This window comes from Lissotriton helveticus, chromosome 2_1, assembly GCF_964261635.1.
Source record: "Lissotriton helveticus chromosome 2_1, aLisHel1.1, whole genome shotgun sequence".
In the NCBI taxonomy this organism is placed as follows: Eukaryota; Metazoa; Chordata; class Amphibia; order Caudata; family Salamandridae; genus Lissotriton; species Lissotriton helveticus.
In genome coordinates, this window is record NC_136059.1 from 706,577,976 (window position 1) to 706,590,115 (window position 12,140).

Consider the following 12,140-nt stretch of genomic DNA (forward strand, 5'->3'; position numbering starts at 1 on the left):
GAGGTGCACATCTGGGGTTCAAGATTGGGAAAGAGATCTGGGGGCATATTACTGGTGCATGGTCGCAGTTTGTGGCTGATCATATGGTCTGTTCCAGTGTATTGTCTCCCATTAACAACTCCAAGAATTAAAAATGGAGGACAGCACAGGGGAGAAACTTGTATTGGGGATTCACCAACCCCTCTGTGTTTATGTACCTGTGCCATAAACCCACCCACCTACCTTCTCCTCCAGCCGGGCTCCACAGGGCCCGCTCAAGGGCCTTTGCGTGAGTGACTCCTTTGGGGGAGGGTGAGTGCAGTCTTCGATAAGCTGCTTCTACAAGTAATGGTAGCACTGGTACTTTGAAGAAAAAGATGAAATTGGCCCCACTAGGTCCTAAGCATTCACTCTACGTTCAGATCCGCAAGACAATGTTCATTTCCAACAGGTGAACCTACATTCCTTGCCTCAACTGTTGGAGCGGCCCCTGACTTTCTACTCTATCGTTATCATTCCCAGTTCATACTCTTGGGGTTCAAAGGAAATGTTCCCTGATGTACACCTTAGTTAGGATTTTGTGTATACCCTGGTTCCAATGACTCTCCTGGTTCCCTTCTTCGGACGCAAAAGATATTACTAGAATTATTTCAAACGCAGATGTCCTTGCAGACCCCAGAGGCTTTGCCCTCTATCATTCTGAGAAATATGGGGCCAGTCCTTTGAGGTAACAGCTAACGGGCAGAGGCCACAAACGTGTGAATGGGTTTGATCTCAGACTAACACCTTTTGCAATGCACTTCAGCAGAACTTTGATGGAATGTCTTTGATGTTAGAGAACTGTTATAAATAGAATAGATAACAAGAACTTAAAATCATAAATGGTCATTTAACCAAGGCTATGCACATACTGTGAATTCAGATTTGGAAATAGGTTTTATCAAAAACTATGAATTTAGGGTTCTATTACATTTTACACAATTGGAATATTTCCTGTTGCAGAGTTTCCTAGGAAATACCTAAAATAACATGTTATGTTTTTAGATGTATGTGGGACAAAGTTAAGCTCCACTCCAATTTTTCACTTCCCACATATGTTGCAGTGATACTATACAGAGTCGAAGAGGCTAAGCATGTTTAGCAAGCTGGGGCGACTGCATAGGTCAAAACACCAGGGGCGCAATTTAGAAAGGTAATCTACATGTAAAGATCTCAGTGTGGATACATTTGTTTATACATTTGGGCGGAAAATTCCACTTAGATGTAATTAACAAATAAGTAGATATGTCCACAGATGAACAGGCTTGTGTGTCACCACTCTCGTACATGCGGGGGATGAGGGTCATACAACTTATAATATGGTGTAGAGATACTACTAGTGAACTTACTGATGGTTTTTAGATTTAAATTGGCCAAATGTACTTCTGCAAAAACTATACAAAGATCTCCACCTACTCTATGTAGAACTGTGAATTGAACAGAATAGGGAAAATGTATCACTTGAGGAGAATATTAAACATTTGACATTCATCCCAAGAGGAGGCACATAAATACGTATCACGCTCTAGGCTCTGCTCTTTTCCCCTTGTGCTGTGAGGCGTTGTGGAACCAGACATTAGCTACATTTGAGTTCAATGTCTGTGTGTGTTATGAGATGTATTTGAGTGTATGTAGGATGGTGTGAGAGGAGACATGTCTTTATAACGCATTAACATATTACATAGTTTTTATTCTCTGAGTATCTACAGCTGGCATGTTTACAATTTTTCAATGAAAGTTGTATGGGTGGCTACAATGTCTAAAGTTAAATTGCCATTTTTCTTAATATATTGTTTATTACCTTTTAAATATTTTTACAATGTGAATTGTGCAGGTGCTTGCAACGTCTACAGTTAAATGGCCAGGTTTTCCATATATTTTTTTTTAAGATGCAGGTCTTTGTGCTCAAAGTGGAATCTCCTTCCTCCCCCAATCTAAGATTAATTCCTTTGTAGTACTTGCTAATGGGATTTGTGTTGTGCACGACGCTCAAAGGCTTAGCTAGACTAGGCTTGAGCCTGTTTGGCCGAGTATAGTACTGGAGTAAATGTTGGTATATTTTTTGACAAATTACAAGTGATTTACCTTTGTGTAGTTGTGTTTTTGTATTTGGATGTTCTCCTTGTGCATTCCTCCACCCACTTTGTAGTAGATATTCTCTCATTTCCAGCGGCTCCCTCTTGACACGTCCACATTTATATCTGAAACATAGTAGTTTAACACACTCTTGGCAGATAACTCTGCACATGAGAAATCGGATTAGCTTGGGCATAGATCTGCACTCTAGCCTTTTGGAATTGCATTTATGGGTACGTGAAGTAGTATTAGAAGAGTACTAATATAGATACTCAGGAAAACCTGTCTGAATTGTCCCAGAATGTTCAGAGCAAGACTGTGGGGGTACATTTGAAAAAATGCTGACTTGAAGCCACCACAGGGACACTGTGGGAGACCTGCATTACTGTGCAAGGATTGGGCTCTGGAGTTCTGTCCTGTCTAGACAGTGTGGGAGAATGCATTGATGATGAAGAAAGAGTGCACCATGGCACTTGACTGGGTTTGAGTTGCAATCGGAGTCTATAGTGCCAAGAAGCCTCTGAGTGACAGAGACCAGTGACCTTCATCCGCACTTGAAGATACAAAAAAATACAAGACCAAGATGAGGTCAACATCAGAACAGGCCACTGTGACTTAGAGCTGGCGCAGACCTTTTCTGATAAGCAGGTTTTGCGATTGACCTTGAGGAAGTATTCCGGCCTAGGACGACCAGGACTCCAAGTAGCACCACCACAGAGCTGTTGCCCCTCAACTAGTGCTGGTGCTTCCCCATGTCAATAGTATTGTCAGCGCAGGCACTTGCCTTGCTAATTGGAAATTCTTGATTAGTCCAGGGCCAGGACTGACTTCTCCCCTCTCCATAGCTCTGCAGGATGCATACGCTGCAGGTCAGTGTGGCCCGACAGTCCCACTGCAGGCACTACTTGCATATGAACAACTATTAGCAACCTGAGGCAGCATAGAGCTGATGAAGTCTACTTTCTAGTGCAAAACCTATTTTGAGCTGAAAAGTAGCCCTTAACGTAATGCAAATAACCTTTGAACTATGGTGATAGGCAGCCAGTTTCTGCACCAGTGGGGGTGAATCAGTGCACTCTCCCAGTCAACGTCTTTCATCACACTCACCTCTCCCTACACAGAGGGGTCACCCCATGTGGAGATACAATGTTGAAGAAGATTGCCCCTAGCACAGTGCAATATATTTGTTTGTTTTGCTATTATTTGTTGGTAAATGTGAACCTTTGTGTGTGTTATCGGTTTAAATAAGAATTGTTAAAATACCTAAGTAATGAAAGTGAAGGTTAGACTAGCTCACTCCCTCAATTCCCATTACTGCCAAAACTCTTCCAAATCTGTACTTTATGGACTAACGTATTAAGTAAATAATCACAAATTCTACAGATTGTTCTTTGGTGACCACTTATTCTTACTAAATTCCTATTTCATCTTTTTATATTAAATTAAATTATATTCTGTAAAATACGTTACTTTTCAATTTCTTTATCAAACGTTTAATGACACATTATATATTTGTTATCAAAGTATTTATATTAGTTTTCAGTAATTGCAGAAAGTATAAAGGAGATGAGGAACACAGTACCTAATTTCTACTACAATTCAGAAACAACACAGCGAGGAATGATTTATAAGGAACAAATTACTATATGTAGCAACGCATACTCCCATAGACATATCCCCTTTAATGCACCAGGGTCCAAGTCCCTTAGATGTTCTTAAACACTTTATTGCACACCCTTTAGAGGTTCATGGGCAGTAATACCTCATTACCGCAATTACTACTAATATTTCAACGTAATTAAAATTACTTCCAGGCCTAATATAATACAGGGGATCAGTGCAGTGACACATTAACCCCTAACATAACTTCCTGCAGACTTCTAGTTGTGACATCACTAGTAATAAGGAACCCACATCACATTGCTACTGTAGTATCTTTTGAGAGAAGAATGCCACCGTGTCTGCCAGCAGAACCTTGAATGCAATTGCATCAGCTCAGGTTTATAATAACTCACTTTCAAATAATGCAAGGAATAGATGGCCTTTCCATATTCTTTTCACGTGGACTTTCTTTTTCTGTTTGTCTTTACCCAAAGTATCTCCTGGGTCTAAGGGGAACCAGGAATCCAGGCAGAGGGGAGAGAAGGAGGTTCCCCATGATGTAAATGGTGTAAAGTGGTGGTACAGCAGTAAAAAAGATAATGGGAACTGCCCTGCATTCCACGACCTTCAAAAGGAAATGAATGCATTCGTTATATCCTAAAGTGTACGCCTCTGCTTTGGTAATTCCATCTCAACAATATTTATTTAAAGAAAGGGATTAGTGGAGGAGCGCTTCTTGTGTGTAGTGTTTAGGTCTGGCTAAAAGGTGAAATAGCATGTGCTGCACAAACATGATACAGAGAACCGACTGTCCCCTGTGCAGCTCCAACAATGAATAAAGTCGGCAGCTGCCATTTGCCACGTTTAACTTTTATAGTGATGATTCAGTTTGATAGCCCAGAGTCATACATTTGTATTTTTGTAGGTTGCGGTCTAAATTCAATGCTGTGTACATTTGGGACTGTCTTATTGCCTACTAATATTTTAATGAATCATTAGCCCCTTTATGCCACCAAGACGAAATACTGTTCTGTCCAATTTATAACGTCAAGGGAAAAAACCTGAAATCTATAATAGAAGGAAACAGAAACATGTTTATTTTTATGTAATCAGTTTATGTAGATTTCGTGCATTACTGACATTTTGAGTGTCATTTCCAATGTGATCTCAACTACATGAGAGAACCTCGGCTTCTGGAGCGACTGGTAGAGAGCTACTGAGAGAAGTAATAACTCCACAAAAATATTAGTCTCTAGTGATTTTGTTAAGTTCAAGTTTAGTTAAATTCAAAGAGTTCCTGCTTCGAAACCCACTTTAGCCACCATCTTGACGTGGCATATTCAATTTTAGCTCTTTGTGGGTTAGATATTCTATTTTAAATTTGACTGTATTTTCAATCAGCAACCAGCCGTGGTCCGCACAGGTAAGAGCGGTGGGGGGTATTGCATCATACGACCACGAAGGAAAATCAATTATTGATTTATTTTTCCCTCTCAGTCATTTGTTGACATCCCCCCACCCGGCCCCACCGCCCGACTGCTCTTACCTGCACGGGCCGTGACTGTAACGAGGATCAAATCTTATTGCATGAAGATGTGAGTCTTGCAGAGGAATGAAAAACTATCAGGAGAGGGTTGAGCAAGGTTTGAGACACCTCTGCGAGAATAGTGTTGTCGAAATCCGACTGTAAGATAATCATGGACTAGATTGCAGTTCTTAGCTTCGCGGCTGACAGCAGAGATTTGTTTTTGACAGAGAGGGAAAGCTTGGAGCTTTGCCAATTATTTTTTTTTTACATAAAATCATAAAAAGTGAAAAGCAAAAGATGTCATAGGAAGAAGATAAGGAAAGTGAGAAGTGCATATCTTTAAGATTGCCAAAGACACAACCTTAAATTTGTTATTTTTTGCATTGATAGAGATTACGTTCTTTCCGGGTGAATGGAGACTCAATCCCTTGATTGGCAAACTCAAGGGCTCAAGACCGAAATTAATTAGCCTGAGAGCGAAGATGGAACCCATAGGTATCTCACAGAGTGTGGCAGCACAGCTTGATGAACGGCGAATATTCTTCACCAAGTGGGATTGGTTGGTACGAAAGAAGGGGACCAGTTCAGAAAAAGTTTGTGAAAGTCCATTCAGTATTCCAAGTAATTAGCTGGTAGTTATTTTGTGTATCAAAAGTCACCATGAGAATTAGTAGTACACGGAGGCAGGAGTCTCCCTAATCCAATAGTCAGTGCTCATCATGATGTTTAGCGTGGCCACCTTAATGCAACAGCAGGATTGGAATCCGGATTGGTGATCTGAAAGTAGCTGCTCCTTGACACTGATTTCACAGTGAAGGTGGAATAAAGCTGAAGACTTGGTTCAAGTATTTTCATAAATCACTATTTAGTTGTCTTCAAGAGTCTCCTGTGAAGGAAGAGGTACACAAAAAAAGGCCCTCTTGCCACGCCTCATCAAAAAAAAGTGCATGGGGCCAGAATGCATCTGGGGTTGTCTGTGTTCTAGTGAAGAGTTGACATCTCCTAGCAGTTTACTTGGATGCTCCTGTTGTTCACGGTTCAAGACTTACTTGCACATGGTTTTCCCCATTTTGAACAGACAGGGTAAACCACGATGATATGGAATACTGCAGAGATTACTAGACATTAAGTACAAATCATTTTCATCGTTTCTTGTTTTCCCAGGAAAAAAAGGCAGCATACTGCTCTAGTTGTGTGAGAGTTGATACGCACATTAATTAAAACAGAACATATATGCCTTGAAGCTTGTAATTATTGCCCTAGACAAATACCTTGGAGAAAAAAAATAAGAAAATTCCCTTCATCACTTGATTAACACTTGCACAATCTAATAATATCCAATAAAGGATTAATAGCAATAAAAATGTGCGGCTCGTCTTACTGAAAAGACACATGATCAATTCTCCCTAGTTAGGTCTCCGCTGGCGAAAGCAGCGTGCACGGGCTGCCCTCGTCATACGAGAGCTTCTTGGAATCAATACAGATTCCAAAGCTCTCTGAGGCGGAGTTGAAGCCCCGCCAATCTTCCTCATTGGCTGGAGTCATCCTGCATGCAAAACGAGGGCTCACGATTGAAAAGGATGCTTCTTAGTCCCTCCTTGTTGCCGCCTTGTCTTCTTTTAGCCCCACCCACCGGGATTGGATCTCTCACTTGCGGCGTTACACACTCATTATCTGCGATGCACTATATTTTTCCCAACGCCAAGAGCTTGTTTTTGCTAGGCACGGGTAGATTACGTGCTTTGCCTAGAATCACAGGATGTTGGAGCCGATGCAGAGACTCGAATCCCCACATCTCCCCAACTAGAACGCAGTGCTCCACCACCGAGCTCTTGTTTATTTGCTTCCTATGACCTGTAGTCGGAGTTCCTGATTTTAAAACGGGATATCCTGGCCTGCGTGAGCTATTCATGTGAGGACCTCGGAAACTTGGAGCTGTGCACTCAGCGTCACAGTTTGTATCCCATGTGTCATCCTTCATGCGCTCGAGTATGAAGACCTCCTACAAACATCCTCATGTTTTCCTTCACTTCACTGCCATGACTGCTAACATTTGTTTTAATATGTAAATACTGGAAAAAACACAGGACTTGAGTTGTCAACGAAGAGATATGAAGGTGTAAGGGGAAAACTGCACCTATCTAGAAGCCAATGTCAGCTTTTCTCACCCATGTGCTGCGTGTCCAACTGCACCGATGGCATCTCCTTCAAGGGGATGTGCCCAGGGCACCCATCCATGCAACACCTGAAGCAGCACAGAACTGATGCCATCTCGTGCAGGAAGCGCTCGGTCCAGGCAAAAACTGCTGCTAGGACTGAGGCACACCCTTGTAGCCACTCCTGACAGCGGGCTAGCGCCCTCGCAAGAGCTGCGCGAGGAGGTAGCGACCATGTCTTAGTGTCTAGGGTCGTCTTACGACTGAAGATAAAGCTAGCATGTGGCAATCACTGAGTACTTATATTGTTACAATAGTATTCAGATTCGTCCAAACGTTTTATGGCGCAGGTTTATTTACATTGGTACGATAATACATCTCTTTTGATGTACAAAGTAACAGGATAGGCGACCGAGAAATGTAAATGAATGAGTATACTCCATTATTATTCTAATACATACTTAGGTTTTAAATAGCACAATTGTAGAAGCTGCAAGTGTTCAAGTCACAAGATGGCCATTTCATATCACCTCAGTTTCAGAGTAAGGGGCGGGGTCTCATAATTTGTCACAATCCGACATATTATTACGCAGCTCTTTGGAAGACGGGGCGTTTAGCAATACTAATGGAACGTATGCAGTGATAACTTGTTCACTTCATATCCCAAAAAAGTAGAGATTTGGTATTGAAAACATGAGAGTGAATGTTTACTTTCCAACATATTGTGACCAAAAGAAGGTGGGCTTTTTCGGGTTTTAAAGTTACAAATTAGAATAGTGACCATGCTACAATATGAGCTACTCCTATCATCACTGAAATGTATTCACGTCAATCAAATGGTGACGCTGTCTGGTGACAAATTGTGGAAAACAACGACAAATATGTATTTCAAATGCACTATCACACATGCCTACGTTTTAGAACAGAAAAGACAGAAACTTTATTTTAATGAATAAGGGCAATCTATTGTCCCCATTATTAAGATTAGGGGAAGGGGTAAGTAATCTCAGTTACCCCCGTTCTCCCCTTCGCCCACTTTCCTCAGCAGTCTCTCACTTTGTGAGACATTTATGACCCCTTTCTCTCCATATCTTCTTGAAATCACCCACTTTTATATCTCACGCACATCACTGCCTTTTCACTCTTCCTACTGTATGTACATCCTCACATAACCTCTCCTTCACCATCTCTCACACCCCCACGTTTTATCCTCACCTGTAAACAAGGCATTTTCTATTCCTTTGGGACTGCCAGTATTTTGTCATTTGTGTATCTCCTTCACCCACTTTCACATAAAATGTTATTTACAGTTGGCATGTATGTGACTATCACTCTCTGGGCCACATATATGAACCCTTTTTTAGGTCGCAAATGGGCCGATTCACAGAATCGGCCTGTTTGCGAACGCAAAAAAGCCTTTTCACTTGTATGAAACTCAAATTGCGATTTGGTAACCGGTTACCAAACAGCCATTTGGGTTTGCGATTCAATATTAGGAAGGGGCATGTTTAGGACGTCCCTTCCTAATACAGAATTTCATAGGTATGTATGAATGTTTTGCGGCCGAAATGTGGTTGCAAAATATTCGGCATTCACCACCTCCTTCAAAGAAGGTGGTAGTAACCCATTCGCAAATGGGTAGGGGTCCCCAAGGGACACCTTCCCTTTTGGGAATGTTTGTAAAAGCATTTTTTAAGAGCAGGCAGGGGTCCCACAGACCACTGCCTGCTCTTTAAATCTTTTCATTTTTCTTTTTGTAAAGCATCACTTTTTCCTTTAAGGAAAACGGACTGCTGCACCATCTGATAAAAGAAGAGGCTGCGCAAACAGGAACTTTGCCGACTTGCGACATAGCACTGCCAATTTGGAATTAATGAGCCTGTCCTGCATCATGGGGAGCACTGGAGGGTTTTTCAAAGAAATTAAGATTGCTGTGAGTGAATTAAATGTAACATGGAACAGAGAACCACATGTCCCTGCATGCACCAAAAAGGACCCACTGAGGGCAGCATACAAAAGAGCATGCATTCTGTGTCACATGGTTTACAGCTTGCCCACGGAATAAGAGGCTGCTGCCTCGAAACTCGTTTGAGAACAATAAAGTAATTTTACCTGGTATGCAGAGGCTGGCTTCCTTGTGAACAAAACCGGAATGGGGAATTGGCAGTTGAGTGCGACTTTAATTTCACATTCAGGTACCTTATATTATACATACTAAGAAAAGATACGAAAACATAAAATACAGTGCGTTTCATTATGACCCACCACCAGTGAATCAAACAGTGCATTCTTAAAAAAATAAACATAAAAAACGGATTCACAATTGACTAGGCAGGTTTTACAATTGTAATCCTTTTGGTTCAATGAAATCAGCTCTGCTTAAAATACAAATAACCACTGTGGACTCTTAGGGGTGCGACCCACGCCCCACCCCTCCCAGAAGGGGTCTTTCCTCTGGTCATCTGAGTTCTTGTCAGCTCTAGGCAGTGGTTGTTGATGTTGAAGGTACGACTTTGCAGGTTAATGCATTGACTTGGGGGATAAAAATGAGATCTGCGTCGAATTTTTTGTCTTCTATGAAATAATTAGGCACATCTAGACTTCTGGACTATGTAAAAGAGCAGGGCGTGCCTCTTCCAGTGTTTACGGTCTTGTCTCCATTTAAGCAAACAAGGTTCTTATCCATTCAGTGATGTGCATGGATGGGGCACACCCTGATGATAGCCCCGCCTCCTTGATCATTTCCTCGCTGCGTATTGGTTTAAAAGAGGGGAGGCGTTCCGGAGGTGCTCCTAGGGAGAGCAGAAGGAGGCCCAGTCCCAAACAAATAAGGTAATTAAGATACAACATAATGTAGTGGAAGAACAACGTACGGGAAGGCCCATCATTTTGTTCTGATAGTCCAAATGGCTGCCAGTGGAGATACGCCAGGGCAGCAATGCCTGGCTACCGGCTTTAACTCTGCCTGCTTGGCTAGCTTACCCCTAAATAGTCTATTACTTAGTAGGAAGCGGACTTTGCAGCCTCTGGCCCAGTGCTTAGTTTGTAAAAAAAACTGGAGCTTGCACCACCCACTGCCCCTGTCAGGGCGGCCAATTCCAGTCCATTACAACTACAACTACAAAGCATCACATTCCAACAAGTGTGAAAATTCTGACTATTCCAGGTCCCCTAAGCTATAGTAATGGCTTGGGTGGCAGGTATTAGTCATTTTTTATGTAGATTAATTTATTAAAGAACTGTTGTTGTGCACTTCAAACAGCGCCACCATGTGGCAGACTATCATAAGTGCCGGTGTTGACAAACAATTAAGTGGAAGTGCGGAGCACCAGAAACCACTCGCTCAAATTAAGCATTGCTCCGGACATTCAACAATTCCCTTCACTGAGACTGCTCTTGCTGTCAAATATTCTCAAGCAGCCATTCATGAATACCTTAATAAATCAGGGCAGCCATCTGTAAAAAGTAAAAATTTGCAGAGAACCATAGATAATACATCTGGTGTTAGCATGCAACCATATGTGAGATGTAAAACACCATCAATTACATTTTTCAAATGAGGCAATACTTAGGGTGGTAGTTGAGGGGTCAGTACCAGTTTATAAAACAAGCACCAAGCATTAGTTGACATCTTACCTGGCGGGAGCACTTTGTTTCCCGTAGGGCTTTGAGGCTTCCATTCCAGTGCAGGAGCTGAAAGACGATCATCAGTTCCTATGACATGGAAGATTAGAAAGTCTGTTTTTCAATGCTTGAAGTTTTTTGAAGCATCATATTTACAATTCATTAAAAAGATGGAATTGTTTGAAGTTAAACCTATTAAGACTAAGGGCTTGATTTAAAGTTTGGTGGCAAGCTACTCCATCACAAGCGTGATGTGATATCAATATCATTGAGGCTTAGTACAAGTGCCATAGTATATGATGCACTTGTAATAAGGCACACAGGATTTCCATTATATTTGTGATAGGGTAACATATCCACGAATCTCTGTATCAGGCCCTCAGTCTTGGTAATTGGTAGAGATTCACATATGACAAGTTGCCATTTTAAATACAGAACAATCCAAGGTGTCCAATTAGAAACCTAAAAGAATGACATTATATTATATAGCAATTACAAAACATAATTTTGTATCATTTTTTCTTATAAGTGTTGTTTTAGCCCATCAGCACTGCCACTGCTCCTCTAGAGCAGACATCTACAAACTGTGAGATGCAACCCCTGGGGTCCTGTAGCTTCATTTCTTTGGGGCACACATCCTCTGACAAAGTTGATGCTGAAGCAACTTTAGGACAGAAAGTGTTTGGTGGGATTGGAGGAATGGCAGTAGTGTTTGTAGGTAACGTGTGTTTCCAAACTGTCTTCATAAACACAGAATTGATCAAGTGAGAAGGGCAGGGCGAGTGGAAGAGGAGGTAGTTTCACTGATGCCCCAGACTGCAGAGGCACCAGTGGGGGCTTTTGTAACGCCACTGAGGAGAACCCCACCACAGCACATCTGCCCAAATCTGGGACTCCTAGAGTCCTTGGAGAGATGGGCCAGAGGAGGCAGGTGAGGCGTGGGGGCTCACTGTTTTAATATAGAAGTGGTCAGGGAATACTGATTGTTGGGGACTTCCAATAAACCATAGGAGGAGGGTGCTGGAGCTCATTGCTTTCTATTGTTTTTTATTTTTTTTACAGTTAGGTGGAGGATACTGGCCATGCGGGACTCGACATCAATATCCCAGTTGAAAGGAGGTGAGGAGTGTGCATTT

General features: G+C 41.9%; 1 protein-coding gene across 1 annotated transcript in view; it reads right to left on the minus strand.

Annotated features, from left to right (window-relative positions):
- The window catches only part of LIX1 (limb and CNS expressed 1), an 888,093-nt gene that overhangs the window by 58,193 nt on the left and 817,760 nt on the right, over window positions 1–12,140 (minus strand). Inside the window, exon 5 of the mRNA XM_078677347.1 lies at window positions 11,017–11,094. Within this exon, the coding sequence (XP_078533473.1) occupies window positions 11,017–11,094 (78 nt within the window). The remainder of the gene's footprint in view (window positions 1–11,016; window positions 11,095–12,140) is intronic.